The sequence below is a fragment of the Herpailurus yagouaroundi genome, unplaced genomic scaffold (genome assembly GCF_014898765.1).
Source record: "Herpailurus yagouaroundi ecotype Mexico unplaced genomic scaffold, PumYag 77, whole genome shotgun sequence".
NCBI lineage: Eukaryota > Metazoa > Chordata > Mammalia > Carnivora > Felidae > Herpailurus > Herpailurus yagouaroundi.
The window spans coordinates 101267962-101290382 of NW_024412388.1; the positions used below are offsets into that span (position 1 = coordinate 101267962).

The window sequence follows — 22421 nt, forward strand, 5'->3', positions numbered from 1 at the left end:
AGATACAGGACAGAAAGATATGCAATGAATTAGTGAAATATTTTGAGGAATTTAATTATTGGCTACAGAAAGTAAGATTAAATAATGCAAGGTGTGGGAATGCCTTTTGTCTTCCTCTGTGTCTGTATCGCGATGTCAGTATCTAGATATCTGTGTCTGTCTCTAATTAGTGGAATAGTCAAGCAAGAACATGGACTCTGGAGCTGGACTGCCTAGGCTTAAATTCAGGCTTACCACTTCCTAGTTGTATGACCTTGGGCAAATTAAATTATTTGTTTTAAACCTCAGTTTCCTAACCTGTAAAATGGGAGTAACAGTATTTATCTCACTGGGGTGTTGTGAGAATTGATTGGGTTTAATCTGTGTTTGTCATTATCATCATTGTCATCATCTCAACATTTCTGTAGAAGATCTTAAGCTCTTAAAACCTTGGCATGTTAGCCTCAGATATTTCGGGGATTTGGGTTGGTGTGGAAGAGAAAGAAGATAGTTTACTTGCTTATTATAAATCTCTGTGCTTTTTGGCTTCCTAAATTGATTCATTCAACACTTGTTGAGTACTGGTTATAGCCTCAGCACTCTTTTAAGTTCTGAGAATAAAACAGTGAATAAAACTGCTTCTGCCCATCTATGGTTTACATTCTACTTGTGGGGGTAACAGGAATGAACAGGGTAGGTATGTGAGAGCATGTGTGTGTTTGCACACGTAGACCTACACATACGTGCACTGTTACTGGTAAGCAGTAAGGGGAAAAACAGAGCATGGAAGAGGATGAAGGGGTTTTAATTTCAAATTGGATGTGTGTCAGGGAGTGTGTGCAGAAGTAGCATTTGTATAGAGACCTGAAGGAGATAAGAGAGAGCCATGAGAACACCTTTTTATAAGAGCATTTATTAGAAAGGGATAGCAAAGGGAGAGACAGCGAAGCAAAAGCATAACTGGCATTCTCAGAGAACAACAAAAAAGGTTAGTGGGGCTGAAGTAGGTTGCTGGAAGAGAAAGGAAGGAGAGAGTGAGGCACAGAAGTCATAGAGATTCATTGCTTATAAAGATTTAGAGCCTCTTAAAGGACTTTTACCCTGAATGGTCTAGGGAGTCATTTGGGCATTCTAAACTCTTCACTTCTGTATTCTCACTCTGCTAGGTTGAAAACAGGCTAGAAGAATATTCTGTTACTAATTTAATTCAGTAAAGAAAAACAATTAAAAGTACCCATGCATTTAATATCACCTCCCTTCTCAATAATCTACAGTGGTTCTGTATTATCAGTTGTGTTACTTTAAGTTTCATTGTTTCTGTTTTAAGGTTGTTTGTAATCTTGCCACATTCTATCTGTTTAACCCCATTTCTTCCAGTTCTTCCACACCCAGGAATAATTCTTCTGGTCCTAAGTCTTCTTGGGAACTTTTAGCATTGTCCCATTGCCCACCATTTGTTCTGGTAAAAATAACTGGGGGATTTCACATAATGCACATTGGACGCATAAAAGTTTTTCTGTAAATAAATGAAATGTTGTAGAAGTCTTAATATTGTTGAGCCTCTTAAACATGTGAAATAATTGATGTGCACTCATGATTGTATCCATCAAGAATCATAATAGCAGAAAACAGAATCTGTTTTACCTAGTGATTTATTACAGGGTACTGACTCGTTAACAGAATCTTTGAGAGGGCCATGACATCAGGTATTTTTGTTATAATATAGCTTGGAACCATGCAGCCAGGAGAAATGCCCAAACATACTGTGTATCTAATTGAGCACCAATTCCATTGCCTTGATTACTCACAGGGTCCCTATGAAGACAGAGACCAGTCATTCAAACTTCTTTTAGAGCCACCAGAAGAACCAGATACCTTCACCACTGTGCTTGCAAGGCCACTGCCTCAGATCACTTACTTCTTCCTTCCAAATATTGCATATTTAAGGATGCTTGGCAATGTTGATGCCATTATGTAGTTTTCTACCCTTTGCAGTATTTGAAGGTGTGCTTGAAAGGAGATTTGGATGAGTGTTGAGTATCTATCACATTCATAATAAAAGAAATGAAAATAAAAATGATAATGGAGTCTCCTTTTTCAACTACGTATCTACCTTGGTTTACGGTGGGGTCATGTCCTGGTAAACCCATCAAAAACTGAAAATACTGTAAATTGGAAATGCATTTAAATGTGTTCAGAACACCTGCATTAGCCTACAGTTGTGCAAAATCATAATGTACCTTATAATAAAGTTTTTTATAATGAAGTATTGAGTAGTTCCTCTAATTTATTGAATGTTGTACTGAAAGCAAAAGACGGAATGGCTGTGTCACAGTGCAGATCGGTTGAAAGTATATCAGTTGTTCACCCTCACCTCCCCACAGGTGACTGGGACCTGCGGTTTGCTGCCTACGCTCAGCATCACAAGGGAGTATCTACCACATACCCCTAGCCTGGGAAAGATCAGAATTTATAGTTGGTTTCTCCTGAACGCATATCACTTTCACACCATTGTAAAGTTGATAAATTGTAAGATGTTCATTGTCAATTGTAAAATCGGGAGCTGTCTGTATGAGATTGGCAGCAATCAAAATTTTGATGACTTTTGTGTTAACAAGAATACAGGGAAATGGCTACTGATGGAATATGGATTAGCAAAGTGTGTGGAAGACAATTGGCATTAACTATGAACGTTACAAACGAATATACCCATCAATACTTTGGTTCCCCTTTGAGAATTTATCTTACCTAGTCACATAGTTTGGAAACATATGTCTGTCACATAGGGGACTGACCAAATTACAGTATATCCATACAAGGAGAAATTCTGCAGCCACTAAAGAGAAGGTTATGGTAGACCTTTGTGGACTGATTTGGAAAGATCTCCAAGGTTCAGTAAAGTGAAAGATGCAAGTTCAGGATAGAGTGCATGATAGTCCATGTTTCAGAGAGAGACAAAGACAAAGATTCTGTGTGTGTGTGTGTGTGTGTGTGTGTGTGTGTGTGTGTGTAAACTGTTAATAGCATTTCTGTTTCTGCAAAAGTCAGAAAATGAGGATTTGATGTGACAAGGCTAGGAACCATGTATACAATGGAACTGATTTAGTGCAAGGTATTTACTAGACATTTAAGAAGCTGATAGCTGCCTGCATTGTAGAAGGAACTGTGTAGTGGAGAAATCGGACTGGAAAAGAGACTTATTTTTTACTTTGACACTTTTTGGATTTTGTATTACTTGCCTGCATTGCCGCAAAGTAGTATGTTTTAAATTAGCTGTTGCTGCTGTCTACCAAAATATTTGTGAAAATGAGAAATGTAGGGCTATAATTTATTTATCATTAAAGAGTTTGTATCTTTGTGAATATATTGAGATAAGCATACTATATAAGGAAATTTTTCTCTGTGATTTTGGGGTGTTGTTTTGGGGGGCTGTGTACTGTAACTGGTTACTATGTATGTTATCTGCTATTGATGGCTCCAATTAGTTGAAAATTAGAAAATATCTTTTGGAAGTTTACTTCTGGAAGGGAAAGGAGAATGCTTTCTGTTTAGAAAAGTTTATGTTTGTAAGCATTTTACCATTTTGAACATTAGTTTTTTGTTTGTTTTGAAAGAGTGAGAAAGAGAGCGTGAGCGGGGCAGGCAGGGGCAGAGAGAGGGAGAGAGAGAATCTTGAGCAGGCCCCGTGCCTGACGTGGGGCTCTATCTCATGACTGTGAGATAGACCTGAGCTGAAATCAAGAGTCGGACACCCAACTGACTGAGCCACCCAGGCACCCCAAACATTAATTTTTGTATGTAGGAAAGATGTAATATAAAAACAACATTAGGTAAGAACTTCGTCCCTTTGTCCTCATGGTAAACAGAAGTAGTACTGTTCACTATATAATGTAACTAGACTTTATTAAGGTAAAAATGTTAACATAAGGGGACCAGTTTACATTTGCTCTCCTGAATATGAGATGAATATGAGAAAATTGTTAAAACTTTAACTTTGGGGTGCCTGGGTGGCTCAGTCGGTTGAGCGTCCAACTCCTGATTTTGGCTCAGGTCATGATCCTAGAGTCGTGGGATCAAGCCTCGTGTGGGGCTCTGCACTGGGCATGGAGCCTGCTCGAGATTCTCTCTCTCCCTCTGCTCCTCCCCAGTTCATGTACTCACACGCACATGCTCTCTCTAGAAACAAAAACTAACCTTAAATTGTTACATTTTTCTTGAGACTTTTACGTCAAAGTAGGCATTCAAGGAAATGGTAAATTGTTGATGTATGAGAATATCTAATTACGAGTTTTGCTAAGAAGTTTTGCCTCATTTAAGGAACCTTGCAAAAACATCTTAACATATTTCTTTGTTAGCTTGTGTGTATTTTTCTCTCTGATATCTTCTACCCCCAGTAATGTTGGGGTGCTTTGTTTAATATAACCTCAACATATAACTTTGATCTGTTCCATACCTTCAACTCCTTATTTGAAGAGTTGAATAATATTTTATCAAAAATATTTGACTGCAGTGGACGGATGGAAGCTGAAATATCTGATGAGTTTGAAATCAATTTGAGAGAAGATAGGCTTGAAGCATATAGGAGAATGTGCCTTTTTTCCTACTAGGTTATTGTGACCCAGTCTCATTTTGGAGCCTTTAAGTCAACAGTCTCCAAAGGTGGGATAGAGACGCATATCCATTTGGATATGCTAAGAATATTAGAAAGTTTACTCTGAATATCTTGGTAGTAGTACATGATTTTAAAAGTTTGGAAACCACTGATACTAGTGTAGTTTATTGTTTCATACCCAAAATAGCAGTAGTTGAAGCATTTATAACTCTCAGACTTGGAATGTGAACTCAGACCTTTTCTTTTTAATAATGTGGATAGATGTTGATGGAAAATGTTGAGACATAAACATGCTTACAGTAATTCAAGGGCATTTATCCAAATCTTTGTTTTAATATTTGTGCTAAGCTTGTATACCATCGGATGGACATTTCATAACCTGACATTTCTTAGACTTTTGACAGCTGAAAATACAGATAATATTAACACTAAAACCACATCCTTCCCTTTCAGTTAATTATAATTTCAGGCCATTACATACTCAGCTTTCCTCAGTATCCAGTTTACAAACGTTTTCTCTGATTGCTGTATGCTTCATGGTACCAAAGAGATGCCCTTTTTTCTCCTTGTACTTCTGTGTAGTATGTGACCTGTGAGAGATCAGCAAATGACAATGGCTTTAATTTATGAATGGGTGGCTATAATTTTTTTTATAAAAAGTTCCTTTATGTTGTTTTGATCTCAGATATTCAAGATTAAAGCAGTTCAGCTGGCTGAGAAACTCCTTCCTGCCTTTAACACACCTACTGGGATTCCTTGGGCAATGGTGAATCTGAAAAGGTAAATTTTATTTTTATGTGGTTATTCCTGTTCTGAAAGAATTAGATTAACTTAGTGTTAGAAATTACTAATGATCAGCCCTCCCCATACTTTATAAGACTTAAATTGTTTTTCTCTACATATATGCAGAAATATATTTCTTTGAAACATTCTTTGGTTTTTTGTTTTGTTTTGTTTTGTTTTGTTTTGTTTTGTTTTGTTTTGTTTGAAAGTTCTTCACTTTGGAACAATTCATCTGCCTTAACTGTATTCCGGTTTCTACTGCTTGCTTCTCTAAGTGTAAATTTCTCTTCCTTACCTGTATGTTTCTTTTTCTTTTTTTTTTTTTTCCTGTATGTTTCTTTTATTTGCTTATTCTTTTCCATTTCGTGTTGTAATGGATTCAAAGTGCTTTGCCTCTTTAATTTTTTGTGTACCACCTGTTGACCTTCTAAGTCATAATGGAACACAAATGTGCCTTAAAACCAGGCCTTCCTATTATTGAATGATCAGGGAGAAAATAATTCATGATGTTGACCCTAGGATTCTTATTATGGTGTTTGTACTGTTGAAGTTCAAAGTGAACTCTTCAACATTCTTTGCAGTATGTTCCATTCTGATAGAAAACACTGGTTTCACTTAGAAATAGATGAAAGAAAAAATTTGGATAACTTTATAAATCATGCAAAGATATATAATTAAAATTTAAAAAATTGGGTAATGTCAGTATATCTAACTTGCATTGAAATAATTTATGCTGACTGAAATTTTTACTGCGTACGTTTTTCTCCAAATGAAATTTATTATTCCTCTCAATATTGGAGCTTGGAAATTACATGAAAATTTGACTCTTGTTCTTGCTGCCAGGCCCTTTAGAATGAAGGTTGGGAACACTTATTTTTCTGGAATCATGATTCTGTAACAACTTGATTTGAAAAAAGTGATCTATTTTAATTATTTCTTTATAATGGAGAGCTGTATAGAGTTTAGATTTCCATTGAGAAATTAGCATTTAATGCTGAACATTAAATTTAACTTCACTGTTCTCTCATTTCATGCTCTATCTATAATATAAATTACCTCCTTGTGAGGGGGATAATTTGGCTGGAGTTCCACAGTGACCTACACAAAAGGAGATGGCCAAACGACGTACTACATCTGTTCTCATTCCTTATTTTTAAGACAGATTTTCTGAGGTTTCCGTCAGTACCATTGTCAGAATCCTATAACTTTCCTGAATAATAAGAATTATTATTAATTTAAAATTTAATTATGAGTTGAAGAAAGCGAAGAAAGACTGCAGGACTTTTTTTTTTCTTAAATCACAAAACCTCAAACTCAGATCGAGCTGAAAGTGGGAAGGCATTCAACGATCATGGTCTTGAACATTTTATAAATTTAATTTTCACTTACTTTCTCTGTGTACATTCACACAAATACACATTTTATTTGAGTTTAGATCATAACTAATTATTTACCTATTTTTTTAAAGCTTTTTCTTTTTCTTTTTCTTTTGGTTGAGCTCTGCACGTGTCCCACACGTAGGCTTTCCTCCTCTCTTGCTGCCTGAAAACCGACCTATGTTAGCCCCACGTGTTTACCTTCTACAGTATGGTACAGGCTCTGGGGCAAGTTTAAAAATTTTGTGTGGTTTTTTTGGATGCTTGCTTTTGTGCCTCTTATTTTTCTCACTCAACAGTATCTCAGGGAAATACTCTTCCAGATCATCTGATAAAGCTCTAAGTCAGTCTTCCTGATGACTACCTAGTGAAACGTATTTAGTGTAACCTAAAATACATTGGTTACAATGCTATACATAGGTTGTACCATAATTCATTCAATCATTGCCTTATCAATGGTATTTGTTTCCATTATTTTGCTACCATAAACATTTTTAACAATAGTATCCTATTATATATGTCCTCTTGTAGTGAGAATTTTTCTCTGAAAATGATTCTCAAGAATATGATTGCTGGATCAGAGGCTGTGTGTCTTTTTTTTTTTTTTTTTTAAACTTATTCATTTATTTTTGAGAGAGAGAACACAAACAGGGTAGGGGCAGAGTGAGAGAGGGGGACAGGAGACAGAGAATCCCAAGCAGGCTCCACACTGCCAGCGAAGCTCTACGCGGAGCTCGAACTTGCAACCACAAGATCATGACTGGGGCCAAAATCAAGAGTCCAATGCTTAACTGATTGAGCCACCTAGGCGCCCCATGGCTGTATGTGGGACAGATTCTCAAATGTAGGATTGCTGGATCAAAGGGTATATGCATTTTACATTTAATAGTTACTCCCAAAATGTTTTCCAAAAAAGACTATAGTGTCATCATATTTCTACCTACAATGTGTGAGAGTACCTAAATGTCTGCAGGTGTAAGTTCTGCTTAATTTTTGATAGACTGATGGTTATAAAGTGTTACTCATTGTTATTTTCATTTGTGTTTTCTGACTAGTGAACTTGAGCATCATTTTCATAAATTTATTGGACATTTAGACTTGCTTTTTTTGCTTTATTTATAATTTTTTATTCATAAGTTTTAAATTTTTATATATTCAAATATGTCTTCTGTAACATTTGGGTTTACAGTTTTTGTTAAAAAGATTGTCTCCTATATTTTTTATGTCTTCTAGATTTCTAGTAAAGGTTTTTGTAATACTGCTTTTTAAAAAAATTTCATCACGTATAGTGTTAGCTGCAGATTTCTCATCAATTGCCTTTGTCAGGTTGAGGAAATTCCTTCTCTCCCTATTTTACTTAGAGTTTTTATCATGAGTGGATGTTGAGAAATGCCAGATGACTCTTTTTCTTCATCTGTGATGATCATAACATTTTTCACCTTTATTCTGTTAATATGGTAAATTATTGTTAGATTTTCAAATGTTCAACCAACTTTGAATTCCTGGGATAGTCCTTGGCCATAATATATTATCCTCTTTAATGTATAGCTGTGTTTGGTATTAGAGTTATCTGGTTTCATAAAATGAAGTAGGAAATAGTCTCTCTTCCTCTGTTTTCTGAAAGCACTGGTGTTACTTCTTCCTTAAATATTTGATAGATTCACCTACACAACCATCTGGGCTAGAAGTTTTCTTGTGGGAAGATTTTAATAACATATTCAACTATATGTATGTATGTATATACATACATATTTCATACATGTATATTCAACATATATATGTGATATAAATGTATATATGGATATTCAGATTTTATTTTCATTTTGTGTCAGGTTAATAGTATTCATAAGGAGTTTATCCATTTCGTGGAAGTTATCAAAGATTTTGGTGTGCAGTTGTACATGTTACTTTCTTATGCCTTTTATGTTTCTAGGCTTTATAGTGATAACCCCTCTTTCAGTCTTGATACTGGTAATTTGTTTTCTCCTTTTATCAATCCTGGTAGGCATTTATCAGTTTTATTAATCTTTTCAAAGAACTGACTTTTGTCTTTAACTGCATTTAGTAACATTAATTCTATGATTTATGTTTTCTGTCTCATTGATTTCAATTTTTTTTCCTCTTCTGTACTTACTTAGCTCTTTTTAAAGCTTTTACATTGGAACTCTAGGTCTTTGATTTTTATCTCTTTTCTCCCTTAATAAGCATTTTTTTCTGTAAGAATTTTATTTATTTGTTTATTTTTATAAGAATTTTAAAGCTGTAAATTTCATCCCAAAAATTTTAATGTTTTTTTTTCATTTTTCAGTTAAAAGTATTTTATAATTTTCCTTAGAATATCCTCTATGACAAATCAGTTATTCCTTTTTTAAAAATATAATTGATTGTCAAATTGGCTTACATACAGCACCCAGTGGTCATCCCAAGTGCCCTCCTCCATTCCCATCACCCATTTCCCCCTCTCCCCCACCCCCATCCACCCTCAGTTTTTTCTCTGTATTTAAGAGTCTCTTATGGTTTGCCTCTCTCCCTCTCTGTTTATAACTATTTTTTCTTCTTCCCTTCCCCCCTTGTCTTCTGATAAATTTCTCAAGATCCACATATGAGTGAAAACATCAAATACTATCTTTCTCTGATTTATTTCAATTAGTATAATACCTTCCAGTTCCATCCACGTTGCTGCAAATGGCAGGATTTCATTCTTTCTCATTGCCAAGTAGTATTCCATTGTATATATAAACCACATCTTTATCCATTTATCGATTGGTGGACATTTGGGCTCTTTCCATAATTTGGCTATTGTTGAAAGTGCTGCTATAAACATTGGGGTACAAGTGCCCCTATGCATCAGTACTCCTGTATCCCTTGGGTAAATTCCTAGCAGTGCTATTGCTGGGTCATAGGGTAGGTCTATTTTTAATTTTCTGAGGAACCTCCACACTGTTTCCCAGAGTGCCTGCACCAGTCTGCATTCCCACCAACGGTGCAAGAGGGTTCCCGTTTCTCCACATCCTCGCCAGCATCTGTATTTTCCTGCAAATCAGTTATTCCAATTGTGTTGTTTAATTTGCCAAATTTTAGAATCAGGGAGGTTTCTTAGATACCTTATTGTTTTGATTTCTAATTTAATTGTGATCAGCGAAGATATTCGGTATAATTTCAATCTCTTCAAATGTATTGTGTCTTGTTTGTGGCTCAGCATATGGTTTTTGTTGGTAAATACACTTGAATCTGTATTCTGCAGTTGTTGGGGTAATGTTCTATGTTAGGTTAAGCTAGTCGGTGGTGTTGTTTAGATTATCTATGTCTTTCTGGATTTTTAATTAATTAATGGTATACTTCTTTTATGAGTTGCTGAGATGAAGTATTAAACTATTTCCAACTGTGATTATGGAATTATCTACTTCACTCTATTTCTGTCAGATTTTTGCTTCCTGTATTTTGAAGCTTTACTGTTAGGTATTACATGTTTATGATTTGTCTTTCTGATGACTTTACCCTTTTATCATTATGATGTGCTCCTCTTCATGTCTGGTAATATTTTTGCTTGGAAGTTTGTTTTATCAGATGTTAATCTAGCTACTCCACCTTTCTTATGCTTACTACTTTCCTGATGTATTCTTTTTACTTTCAACCTAACCATATTATAATTTTAGTTCTTTTGAAGACAGCATGTAGTTGGACTTTGCTGGTATGAAAATAACTGCCTTCTAATCAATTAACATGAAATGTAATTATTGCTGCAGTCTGATTTAAGTTCTGTTTTTTTTTAATTTATTTTATTTTATTTTTTAAATTTACATCCAAGTTAGTTGGCATGTAGTGCAACAATGATATCAGCAGTAGATTCTTTAATGCCCCTTACCCATTTAGCCCATCTCCCTTCCTACAACCCCTCCAGCAACCCTCTGTTTGTTCTCCATATTTAAGAGTCTCTTCTGTTTTGTCCCCCTCCCTGTTTTTATATTATTTTTGCTTCCCTTCCCTTGTGTTCATCTGTTCCGTGTCTTAAAGTCCTCATTTGAGTGAAGTCATATGATATTTGTCTTTCTCTGACTATTTTCGCTTAACGTAATACCCTCTATTTCCATCCACGTAGTTGCAAATGGCAAGATTTCATTCTTTTTGATTGCCGAGTAATACTCCATTGTGTGTGTGTGTACATGTATATACACATATATATACATATGTGTATGTGTGTGTATACATATATATATGTGTGTGTATGTATGTATATATATGTATACACACACACGAAATATTAAACTGTTTCCAACTGTGATTGTGGAATTATCTATTTCACATACATACACACACACACCACATCTTTATCCATTCATCCATTGATGGACATTTGGGCTCTTTGCATACTTTGGCTATTGTTGATAGTGCTGTTATCAGTTGGGGTGCATGTGCCCCTTTGAAACAGACCTGTATCCCTTGGATAAATACCTAGTAGTGCAATTGCTGGGTTGTAGGGTAATTCTATTTTTAATTATTTGAGGAACCTCCATACTGTTTTCCAGAGTGGTTGCACCAGTTTGCATTCCCACCAACAGTGCAAAAGAGATCCTCTTTCTCCGCATCCTCACCAACATCTGTCGTTGCCTGAGTTGTTAATGTTAGCCATTCTGACAGGTGTCAGGTGGTATCTCATTGTGGTTTTGATTTGTATTTCCCTGATGATGAGTGGTGTTGAGCATTTTTTCATGTGTCAGTTGGCCATCTGGATGTCTTCTTTGGAGAAGTGTCTATTCACGTCTTTTGCCCATTTCTTCACTGGATTATTTGTTTTTTGGGTGTTGAGTTGGATAAGTTCTTTATAGATATTGGATACTAACCCTTTATCTGATATGTCGTTTGCAAATATCTTCTCCCATTCCGTCGGTTGCCTTTTAGTTTTGCTGATAGTTTCATTCTTCGCTGTGCAGAAGCTTTTGATTTTGATGAGGTCCCAATAGTTCATGTTTGCTTTTGTTTCCCTTGCCCCTGGAGACATGTTGAGTAAGAAGTTGCTGCAGCCAAGATCAAAGAGATTTTTTTGCCTGCTTTCTCCTGGAGGATTTTGGTGGCTTCCTGTCTTACATTTAGGCCTTTCATCCTTTTTGAGTTTATTTTTGTGTATGGTGTAAGAAAGTGGTCTAGGTTCATTTTTCTGCATGTCGCTGAACAGTTTTCCCAGCACCACTTGCTGAAGAAACTGTCTTTATTCCATTGGCTATTTTTTCCTGCTTTGTCAAAGATTAGTTGGCTGTATGTTTGTGGGTCCATTTCTGGGTTCTCTGTTCTATTCCGTTGATCTGAGTGTCTGTTCTTGTGCCAGTACCATACTGTCTTGATGATTACAGCTTTGTAATACAGCTTAACGTCCAGGATTGTGATGCCTCCTGCTTTGGTTTTCTTTTTCAATATTGCTTTGGCTATTCGGGGTCTTTTCTGGTTCCATACACATTTTAGGATTGTTTGTTCTAGCTCTGTGAAGAATACTGGTGTTATTTTGATAGGTATTGCTTTGAATATATAGATTGCTTTCGGTAGTATTGACATTTTAACAATATTTGTTCTTCCTATCCAGGAGCATGGAATATTTTTCCATTTTTTTGTGTGTGTCTTCTTCAATTTCTTTCTGTAGTTCTTCAAAAGCTTTCTATAGTTTTCAGTGTATAGATTTTTCACCTCTTTGGTTAGATTTATTACTAAGTATTTTATGGTTTTTGGTGTAAGTTCTGTTTTTCCTTCCTTCATTTCCTTTGTCCTAACATCTTTTGAATTGACAAATGTTGTAGAATTCTGCTTTAGTTTATTAGTGCTTTTATTTAACTATATTTATTATATTTTGGGGGTGGTTGCTATAAAATCATGGGGTACAAAATTAATTTTTCATTTAACAGAGTTAATATTGTACTACTTCTGTATAGTAACATTTCAACCCTACTTTTCCGTTCATCTCCTCCCTCCCATCCTTTATATGCCATAGTTGTGAAATGAATTGCATTTAATCCACTCTAAATCTCAAAACGCATTATTAAAATATTAGTTTAAACAGACCTATTTACTTTATAGAATTGAGGAGAATGATATTCTAGTATTTACCCAGGGAGTTACTATATCTAGTACTCTTTATTTCTCTCTGAAGATCTGACCTTTCTCTAATCTGGTACCACTTCCTTTCAGTCTGAAGAACCTTAGTATTTCTTGTAATGCTCATTTGTAGGCTTGAATTCTCACTTGAATTTCTTTGTTTGAAAGTGTTTTATAAAAAAGTTTTTTATTCTTAAAGGATTTTATTTTTAGTGTATGTAAAATTTTTAATTGGTGAGTTTTTCTACCCTTCAAAAACATTGTTTCTTTCTCCTATGTTTTCCATTGTTTCTCATATGTTTTCCATTGTTTCTGATTAAGTCATAATTTAAATGATTGTTGTCGTATACATATATAGTCTTTTTCCTCTGAATCCTTTTAAGATTTTTTTTTATTTTTGGTTTTCAGGAGTTCAATTAAGAGGTGCCTCAGGTTTATTTTGGTTGTTGTTGCTTTTGTATCCTCCTTAGGCTTTGTTGATGAGCTTGTTGAATCTGAATATTTAGGTCTTTCACCAAATATAATGGTAACATTTTGGCCATTAATTCTTCAAATGTTTTTTTCTTCCCCTTTCTTTACCTCCTTCTGAAATGTCATTTACTTGTATTTCAGAATTTTTGTTTTTGTGTCATGGTCCCTGAAGTCTTTGTTTATATTTTTCAATCTTTTTTTTTCCTATGTTCTTCAGACTGAATAATTTCCACTGATCTATCTTCATGTCTTCATGACTCTTTCCTAAGTTGCTCTAATCTGCTCTTAAACCCATGCAGTGGAGTTTTTAGAATTTTGATCTGATTCTTTCTCATTCTGTTTCTGAGATAGAGATTTTCTGTCTTTTCATTCATTGTGAACACACCTGTATTTCATAAAGCACAGTTAGAATACCTGGTTTAAAGTCTTACTATTTCTAACACTTGGGCCATCTTGGAGTTGGTGTCATTGATTAGCTTTTCACTTGAGGCTAGGTAACATTTTGAATGAATCTGGGACATTCTGAAAGTTTTGTTATGGAAATTCTGGGTTCTGTTATGATTAGGTGTGTGTGTGTGTGTGTGTGTGTGTGTGAGTGTGAGAGAGAGAGAGAGAGAGAGAGAGAGAGAGAGAGAGGGAGAGAGAGATTTAAGTAGTCCTTTAACTTCGTTCTTGGTTGGATTCAAACTTCAAACAATGTCTCAATTCATTTCATTTCTTTATCTTTAACCTGTATTGCTCCAGAGCATTGTTTCTGTTCTCAAGCATTCCTGATTCGCATGGCAGCCAGGGACAAACTTCATATACAGAACTAGAGGCTTCCCCTTTCTTGCTCTTTTCTCCCCAGCATTCTTTCTCCCTCTTTGTTCAGCAGCTGTAATTGCTGCAAAAACTGGCTTCTGATTCTTTAAGACAGAAGGACTGCAAGTTTTCTGTCAGATTTTCTCTGTTCTGCCTAGTATGGGCTTTGAATTTGGGGTAAAAGCTGTAAGAAAGTGTGAAACTTACCCCATACTTGCCCATATTTGCAAGTTTCCACTGTCCTTGGAATCTGACCACTTTTGTTTTATTCTCCAGTGACTTTAGGCCAGTTTGTATTTCATCTAGAGTTTATAATTTTTTTTCTGCAGGAAAGATTAGTTAAGTCATTAGAAGATTTCTGGGTCATAATGAGAGCAGAAATTAGAAAAATTTTGTTAGATTTATTCATAGATGCTTGGTTTTTAATTTTCTGCAGGAGAGGTTAGTTAAGTCATTAGAAGATCTCAGGGTCATAATGAGAGCAGAGATTAGAAAAATTTTGTTAGATTTATTCATAGATTCTTTGTTTAAAAAACACTATAATAAATGGTATTATTTAAAATTTTTCATTCCCTACTGCTGGAACATAGAATATAGTTGTTTTTGTAAATTTATTTTGAATTCGGTGATCTTGCTGAATTTGAATCCTCTTGTTTAATAGCAATAATTTATCAGAGATTTCTTTATATACAGGCATCTCACCTATGAATAGGGACAGTTTTGGTTTTACCCCCTCCCCCTTACTTTACTGGCTAGAACTTAGAGCAATAGTATTGAATAGAAATAGTGACCAAGGATACTCTTGTTTAGTGGAAAGTGAGTTTTTACCATTAAGTGTGATGCTAATCATAAGACATTTCTATTATTGCTAATATTTTAAATTAGCAATTTAAAATTTTTTTTTAAAATTAAAATTCTTTTTTAAAATTATGTATTGTTGAACTTTTTCCAAGCAACTTTTCTGTAGTTATCGAAATGTTGACAAGAATTTTGTTCCTAAATCTTTTTGTTCCAGACATCCACATGGATTTGTTTTTCAATGAGAAACCATTATAGCATTCAAGGAACAAATCCAGTTTGATCATGATCTACTATTCTTTTTCTATATTGCTGGATTTTAGTTGCTGATATGTTGTTTGGGGTCATTGTTATCTTTTTCACACATGAGATTGGTCTGCACTTTTTAATACTCTTGTCTGGCTTTGATATCTAGGTTCTCTTTCAAAACATGTTGGGTAGTGATTCTTCTCATGAAGAGTCTGTTTAAGATATTTACTAATTTAATTTAATTTAATTTAATTTAATTTAATTTAATTTTGTAATCCCAAGATTCTTGGTAGACACTTCTGGTAAAGTTACTTGGTTCCAGATTTTATTTTGAGTAAGTTTTGATACTGCTGATTTACTGTCTTTTGACACTTAATAAGTTACATTAATTAGATCATGTTTCTGTTTTCTATTTAAGTAAATTTTAGTAATTTATGTGTTCATAAGCCTCTGTCCATCAGGCACAGTATATATTACACTCTTGTATTATTTGTTTACTCTCTGTGTTATCTGTTATGTATTTTCCTTTTTATACTGATATCATACATTCAGGAAAAGATAGCATTTAAATTTTTGCTGAACTCTCCTAAGCAATATACTATAGATATGTTAGATGAATAACACAGTTTTTGTTTATTTTTTAATAGGAAGTACAAAAAGTGAATCTTTGTAGCATGGTACATTTATAAACATGATCTTATTTAATTCTAACAATATCCATGTGAAATAGATATCTTTACTTTATAGATGAGGGAATTGGACATCAAAAGGGCACACCTGGGTTTGTCTCCTGACATTTGATCAGTGCTTCTATCAATTTTCTTTTCTTCTAAGTTTTTATTTAAATTCCAGTTAGTTAACATACAGTGTAATATTAGTTTCAGATGTACCATATAATGATTCAACACTTTTTTTACATCATCTGGTGTTCACAACAGGTATACTCCTTAATCTCCATCACCTATTTAGCCCATCCCCGACCTGCCTTCCCTCTGGTAATCATCAGTTTGTTCTGTATAGTTGAGTCTGTTTCTTGGTTTTTTCTCTCTTTCTGTCGTCTTTTCCTTGCTTGTTTTGTTCCTTAGATTCCACATATTAATAAAATCACATAGTATTTGTGATTTCTCTGATGGACCTATTTCACCTAGCATGATACTCTCTCGTTCCATCCATGTCATTGCAGATGGCAAGATTTCATTCTTTGTTATGGCTGAGTAATATTCCATTTTGTGTGTGTGTGAATGAATGTGTATGTGTGTGTGTGTGTATGTATATATGTATGTGTCTACGTTTGCATATATATATGTATGTATGTGTGTATTTGTATACATACACACCACTTCTTTATCCATTCATCAGTCGAAGGACACTTGGGCTACTTCCATAATTTGGCTATAGTAGATAATGCTGCTATAAACATTGCAGTCCATGTACCCCTCTGAATTAGTAATTTTGTGCTCTCTGGGTAAATACCTCATAGTGCAATTGCTGGATCATAGGGTAGTTCTATTTTTAACTTTTTGAGGAAGCTCCATAGTGTTTTCCAGAGTACCAGATTGTACCAGATTGCATTCCTACCAACAGTGCAGGAGGGTTCCCCTTTCTCCATATCCTTGCCAATGCCTGTTGTTTCTTATGTTGTTGATTTTAGCCATTCTGACAGGTGTGAGGTGATAACCTCATTGTAGTTTTGATTTGCATTTCCCTCATGGTAAGTGATGTTGAGTATCTTTTCATGTGTCTGTTGGCCATCTGTATATCTTCCTTGGAAAAATGTCTGTTCATGTCTTCTGCCCATTTTTTAATTGGATTATTCATTTTTGGGGTGTTGAGTTTTATAAGTTCTTTATATATTGAATATTAACCCTTTTTTAGCTGTTATTTGCAAATAACTTTTCCCATTCCATAGGTTGTCTTTTAGTTTTATTGATTGTTTCCTTCACTGTGCAGTAGCTTTTTATTTTGATGAAGTCCCAATAGTTTATTTTTGCTTTTGTTTGCCTTGCCTCGGGAGACGTATGTAGAAAGAAGTTGCTATGGCCAATGTCAAAGAAGTTACTGCCTGTACTCTTTTCCAGGATTTTTATGGTTTCAGGTTTCACGTTTAGGTCTTTAATCCATTTTGAATTTATTTTTGTGGATGGTGTAAGAAAGTGGTCCAGTATCATTCTTCTGCATGTTGCTGTCTGGTTTCCCAACTCCCATTTGTTGAAGAGAAGGTCTTGGATATTCTTTCCTGCTTTGTTGAAGATTATTTGACCATATAGTTGTGGGTTCATATCTGGGTTTTCTATTCTGTTCTATTCTTCCATGTGTCTATTTTTTGTGCCAGTACCATACTGTTCTGATCACTACAGCTTTGTCATATAACTTGAAGTCCAGAATTGTGATGCTCCCAGGTTTGCTTTTCTTTTTCAAGGTTGTTTTGACTATTTGGGGTCTTTTGTGGTTCCATACAAATTTTAGGACTGTTTGTTCTAGCTGTGTGAAAAATGCTATTGATATTTTGATAGGGCTTGCACTAAATATGTAGATTGCTTTGGGTAGTATACACATTTTAATATTTGTTTTTCTAATCCAAGAGCATGGACTGTCTTTCCATTTCTTTGTGCCTTCTTAAGTTTCTTTCATCAATGTTTTATATTTTTCAGAGTATTAGGTCTTTGACCTCTTTAGTTAGGTTTATTCCTAGGTATGTTGTTACTTCTGGTGCAGTTGTAAATGGGATTGATTTCCTTAATTTCTCTTTTTGCCGCTTCATTGTTGTATAGAAACGCAACAGATTTCACTCAGTTTTTACTGTCAGAGGACAAGTTGGGACTGCATTGTTGTGATTTTCAGTGGAATGGCACATGGCAGGTACCCAGATGCCTTTGTAGAAGGCATCCGTGTGCAATCAACATGATATGAGATCATCAGAAAAAAGAAGGCTTGTGTTTATTTAAGAAGATCAGGGTGTTTTCATGGAGTGCTTTAATTTGCTTTTATAAAGAAGTATGATACTAATTGGTGATACAAATGGGGTAGGGCATTTTGAGTGGAGGAAGTAGTCTTACCAAAAGGAGATGTGGAGATGAGAAAATATAGGAGATGAGAAAATATAGGGGAGAAAATTGAACTTTTAGAGGAAGGGCTGGTGATGAAATATGGGGAACCAGTATATAAGAACCTCCAAATGCCTCTGCTAATCCTTTAAGTAAGGAGATTTATGAAAGGGCAGAAGTGGCATTTCTGTAAAGAGGCTTAACCTTTAACTGGAAAGCTTGCCTTGGAGTTAACTGAGATAAATTTTATTATCTGGAGATTGAAGGAAGATCTTGAGAGAGTGTATTTGAAATTCTTTTCTCTTCTCTGTAAAAGTAGGAAAATGTACATAGGAAATAAGAAGGTTACTTCACTTCTGGAGGGTTAACTCACAGAACAGATTGGAAGCACTTGGAGTTTTTTGCCTTCCTGAAGGCAACAGCATTCAAAGGCAGCGTTGTTTAACCCCTACATTAGATTGAATTCTCCTGCTCTGTACATCCATCCAACAGAACCATGCGTGTTTTGTTCACCACCATATTCGTATCACTAAATGTGGTGACTACGGTCAAATGACACCTATCCCAGATAGAAGTCTGATAAGTAATAGTATGATTCTTCCATGGTTGGCAAAAGCACAGTGAATGAAGCTAAACTGAGCCCCACAAAAAAACCAAACCAAACCAAACCAAACCAAACAAAACAAAACAAAACCATATTTGGAAGGTTCCATTAAAAACAGAGCAGAAGGAACCACACAGAGATTAAGTTTCCTAGCCAACATTTTTGGTATCCTTCACATAAACCTCAAACTGCCGTGTCACTGAATTTCTTCAGCTTGACCTCAGAAGGAAATTCTATTATACGTAGCTCAGTGAAGGGTTCTAAGAGGAAATTGTCTACTTGGGGTAAATACGTAATTTAGATGGGCCTCTCATTATTCAAGAAGGAGTAAGGAGGTAAAAATTAGGACCTTAAAAAAACAAACAGAATGAAAGAGACAAAAAGAAAAAAAACCCACCCAAAACAGATCCTTAACTATGGAGAACAAACAGATGGTTACCAGAGGGAAAGTGGGTAGCTGGTAGGCGAAAAAGGTGATGATTAAGAGTACTCTTATCATAGGGTGCCTGGGTTGGCTCAGTCAGTTGAGCATCCAACTCTTGTTTCAGCTCAGGTCATGATCTCAGTTTCATGAGTTCAAGCCCCATGTCGGGCTCTGCACTGGCAGCGTGGAGCCTGTTGGGATTCACTCTCTTTCCCCCTCTCTCTGCCCCTCCCCAACTTGCGCTGTCTCTGTCTCTCTCAAATAAATAAACTGCAAAAAAAAGTACACTTATAATGTGAGTACTGAGTAATGTGTAGAATTGTTGAGTCATGTACTCAACTGATTTTAAACATATGCTTGCTTCGCTTGAAATTTTCAATCATGTTGAACTTAAAGCACTTATAAGACATCATCATAAAATTTAAGGGGAATAAGCAACTAGAAAAATGTTAATAGCACTAGTGGTATTAATAGCATATGACTGTCATTCTTAATATATAAATCTGGTTAAAGATAAATGTAAAAAATCTTCAGTCACTTTAGTGATCAAAAACATTTAGATTGGAAATAAGACTCTATTTTCTTCCCTAGAAAATTGACAAAAAGAAAATTGTATTGTTTAGGACTGACAAAGTGAAGAAATGATGAACCACATATAGTTGTTAGAATTGGAAATTGTAGTAACTTGGAAGATAGACTAGCAGTAGGTTTTAGAAACTTTGAAATATGCTTGCCCTTTGACCTTGTAATTTCACTTCTAGAAATTTATCTTAATACAAATAGGTGAAAGTATTTACAAAGGTTTAATTGTAAGGATGCTTATAGCAGTGATGTTTATATTAATGAAAATAGAATGTACATTAAATACAGAATAGTGGCATGTCCATATACTGAAATGTGACACAGCCATTTGAAATGGTGTTCTGGAAGTGAACTTTTGAAAAAAAAAGATAATACTCGTGACGTGAGTGTTCAATGACGTGCATGTGCACACTGGGTGGGGGCAGAGAGAGAGGGAGAGAGAGAATCCCAAGCAGGCTCTGCACTGTCAGCACAGAACCCAACATGGGGCTCGATCTCATGATCCTAATGCCGAAATCAAGAGTCGAACCCTTAACTGGCTGAGCCACCCAGGCACCCCTACTAAATCTTTAAGAACTTTATAATAGTAATGATTATGAAAATACTATGATTCATTTAAAATGAATCTGATATTAATGAACAGTTAAATTATTTCCAGAGTTTTGCTATTAAAAAATACTAGAAGAAATGTCCTGCATATGTTGGGAATCATATGTATGTGTACATGTGTGTACATGTATATGTGGTAGGATGTCTTTGGTAGAAAGGCTGGATCAGAGTTACGTGCATTTTTGTATTGAAAGACACAAAGAGAATATACCAGTAGACATTTCCACAATAAGTGTGTGATAGTGCATCTTATCTAACATTTTCAAATAGGGTTTATTTTTATCAGATAGAGACAAAATGAAATCTTAATTTTCACTTCACTGATTTTTGAGTGAGGTTGGGTACATTTTATTCAGTGCACAGCTTTCTTATATCTTTTTCTGTTTTCTAGTGGATATTTTATTTTATTTTTTTTTTTTTTAATTTTTTTTTCAACGTTTATTTATTTTTGGGACAGAGAGAGACAGAGCATGAAAGGGGGAGGGGCAGAGAGAGAGGGAGACACAGAATCGGAAACAGGCTCCAGGCTCTGAGCCATCAGCCCAGAGCCCGACGCGGGGCTCGAACTCACGGACCGCGAGATCGTGACCTGGCTGAAGTCGGACGCTTAACCGACTGCGCCACCCAGGCGCCCCTCTAGTGGATATTTTAAAGTACACACTAGATTTAAGATTTAAATCAATCTTCAAGATCTTTTTGTATATTAGCTAAATCAGTACTTTGTCATATATATTGCAAATACTTTTTGCTACTATTTATGGGAGGCTTTTCTTCAAAGATTTACATGTTTTCTAGTATAATAATGGTTTAATTTTTCTCTTATAACTTTGATCCATTTGGAATGTGTTGTGGTATAGAAAGGAAGATAAAAACTGAGCTTTTTTTTTTTTTTTTGAGATGTTTAGGTTTTTGCTCTGACACTGAAGTAATAATTTTATGATAAAATATAATAAAAAGTATTTCCAAATATATGTGAATCTGTCTTCTAGATCTTATTCTGTTACATTAATTAGTGTATTTTAGTTCTGCATCAATTTAATTACTGTGTTATAATTGCTTTACTGTCGGGTTGTACTGGTCCTTTTAGTGTCCTGTTTTTCAGTATCAGCTTTGCTGACATGTTTATTTTCTTTCTATGAAATTTAGAATTCTTGTGTCCAGTTTACTTTTTTTGATCTTTGATATTTGGGTTTGCACTAAATTTAGAAATTATTTTAGGGGACATCTTTACATTAAATATTCCTTTCCTGTATAATAAGCTATGTCTTTTCATTTATTTAAATCTTATTCTATGTCAGTCAGTAGAGGTATAGGCTTCTTTTACATAGATTCTGAACATTTAAGGTCACTTAAAAATGCTTAACCTTTTAAATATTTATTGGTACTTTGGGGGACATAAATTCTAGAGGAAGACATAGAAAATGACTTTATGTCTTCTGGGCACCAAAAGATTTCTTTCTTTTTTTTTTTTTAATTTTTTTTTTTTAACATTTATTCATTTTTTGAGAGACAAGAGAGAGAGCACAAGCAGGGGAGGGGCAGAGAGAGGGGGAGACACAGAATCTGAAGCAGGCTCCAGGCTCTGAGCTGTCAGCACAGAGCCCTATGCGAGGCTTGAACTCATGAAACGTGAGATCATGACCTGAGCGGAAGTCGGACGCTTAACCGACTGAGCCACCCAAGTGCCCCAAAAGATTTCTAACATAATAAAAAGCCTGGAAGTTGTACAGCTTTGATTAAATACAAAATTTAATGAAATGTTAGAGACATCACATTAAAATCAAGAATAAGAAAGTATTTCACATTTTTCTGGAGGTTTTAACAAGGGTAACCAAATAGGAAAAAGGAATAATATGAAGATATGGATTGGAGACAAAATTATAGTTAATAGCAGATCATGTGATTGCTTTCCTACAAGAAAAAGAAGATAATCAATTGAAAACCCATTGGAATAATAAAGAGTTGAATACATTGGTCAGTTAAAAAATTAAAACGTCTTTTGAACACT

The 22421-nt window shown here is 35.0% G+C and overlaps 1 protein-coding gene across 2 annotated transcripts in view; it reads left to right on the forward strand.

Moving 5' to 3' along the window:
- The window catches only part of MAN1A2 (mannosidase alpha class 1A member 2), a 180554-nt gene that overhangs the window by 75622 nt on the left and 82511 nt on the right, over positions 1-22421 (forward strand). For both annotated transcript variants that reach the window (XM_040471441.1, XM_040471440.1), the window contains exon 6: positions 5277-5371. In XM_040471441.1, coding sequence (XP_040327375.1) covers positions 5277-5371 — 95 coding nt within the window. The remainder of the gene's footprint in view (positions 1-5276; positions 5372-22421) is intronic.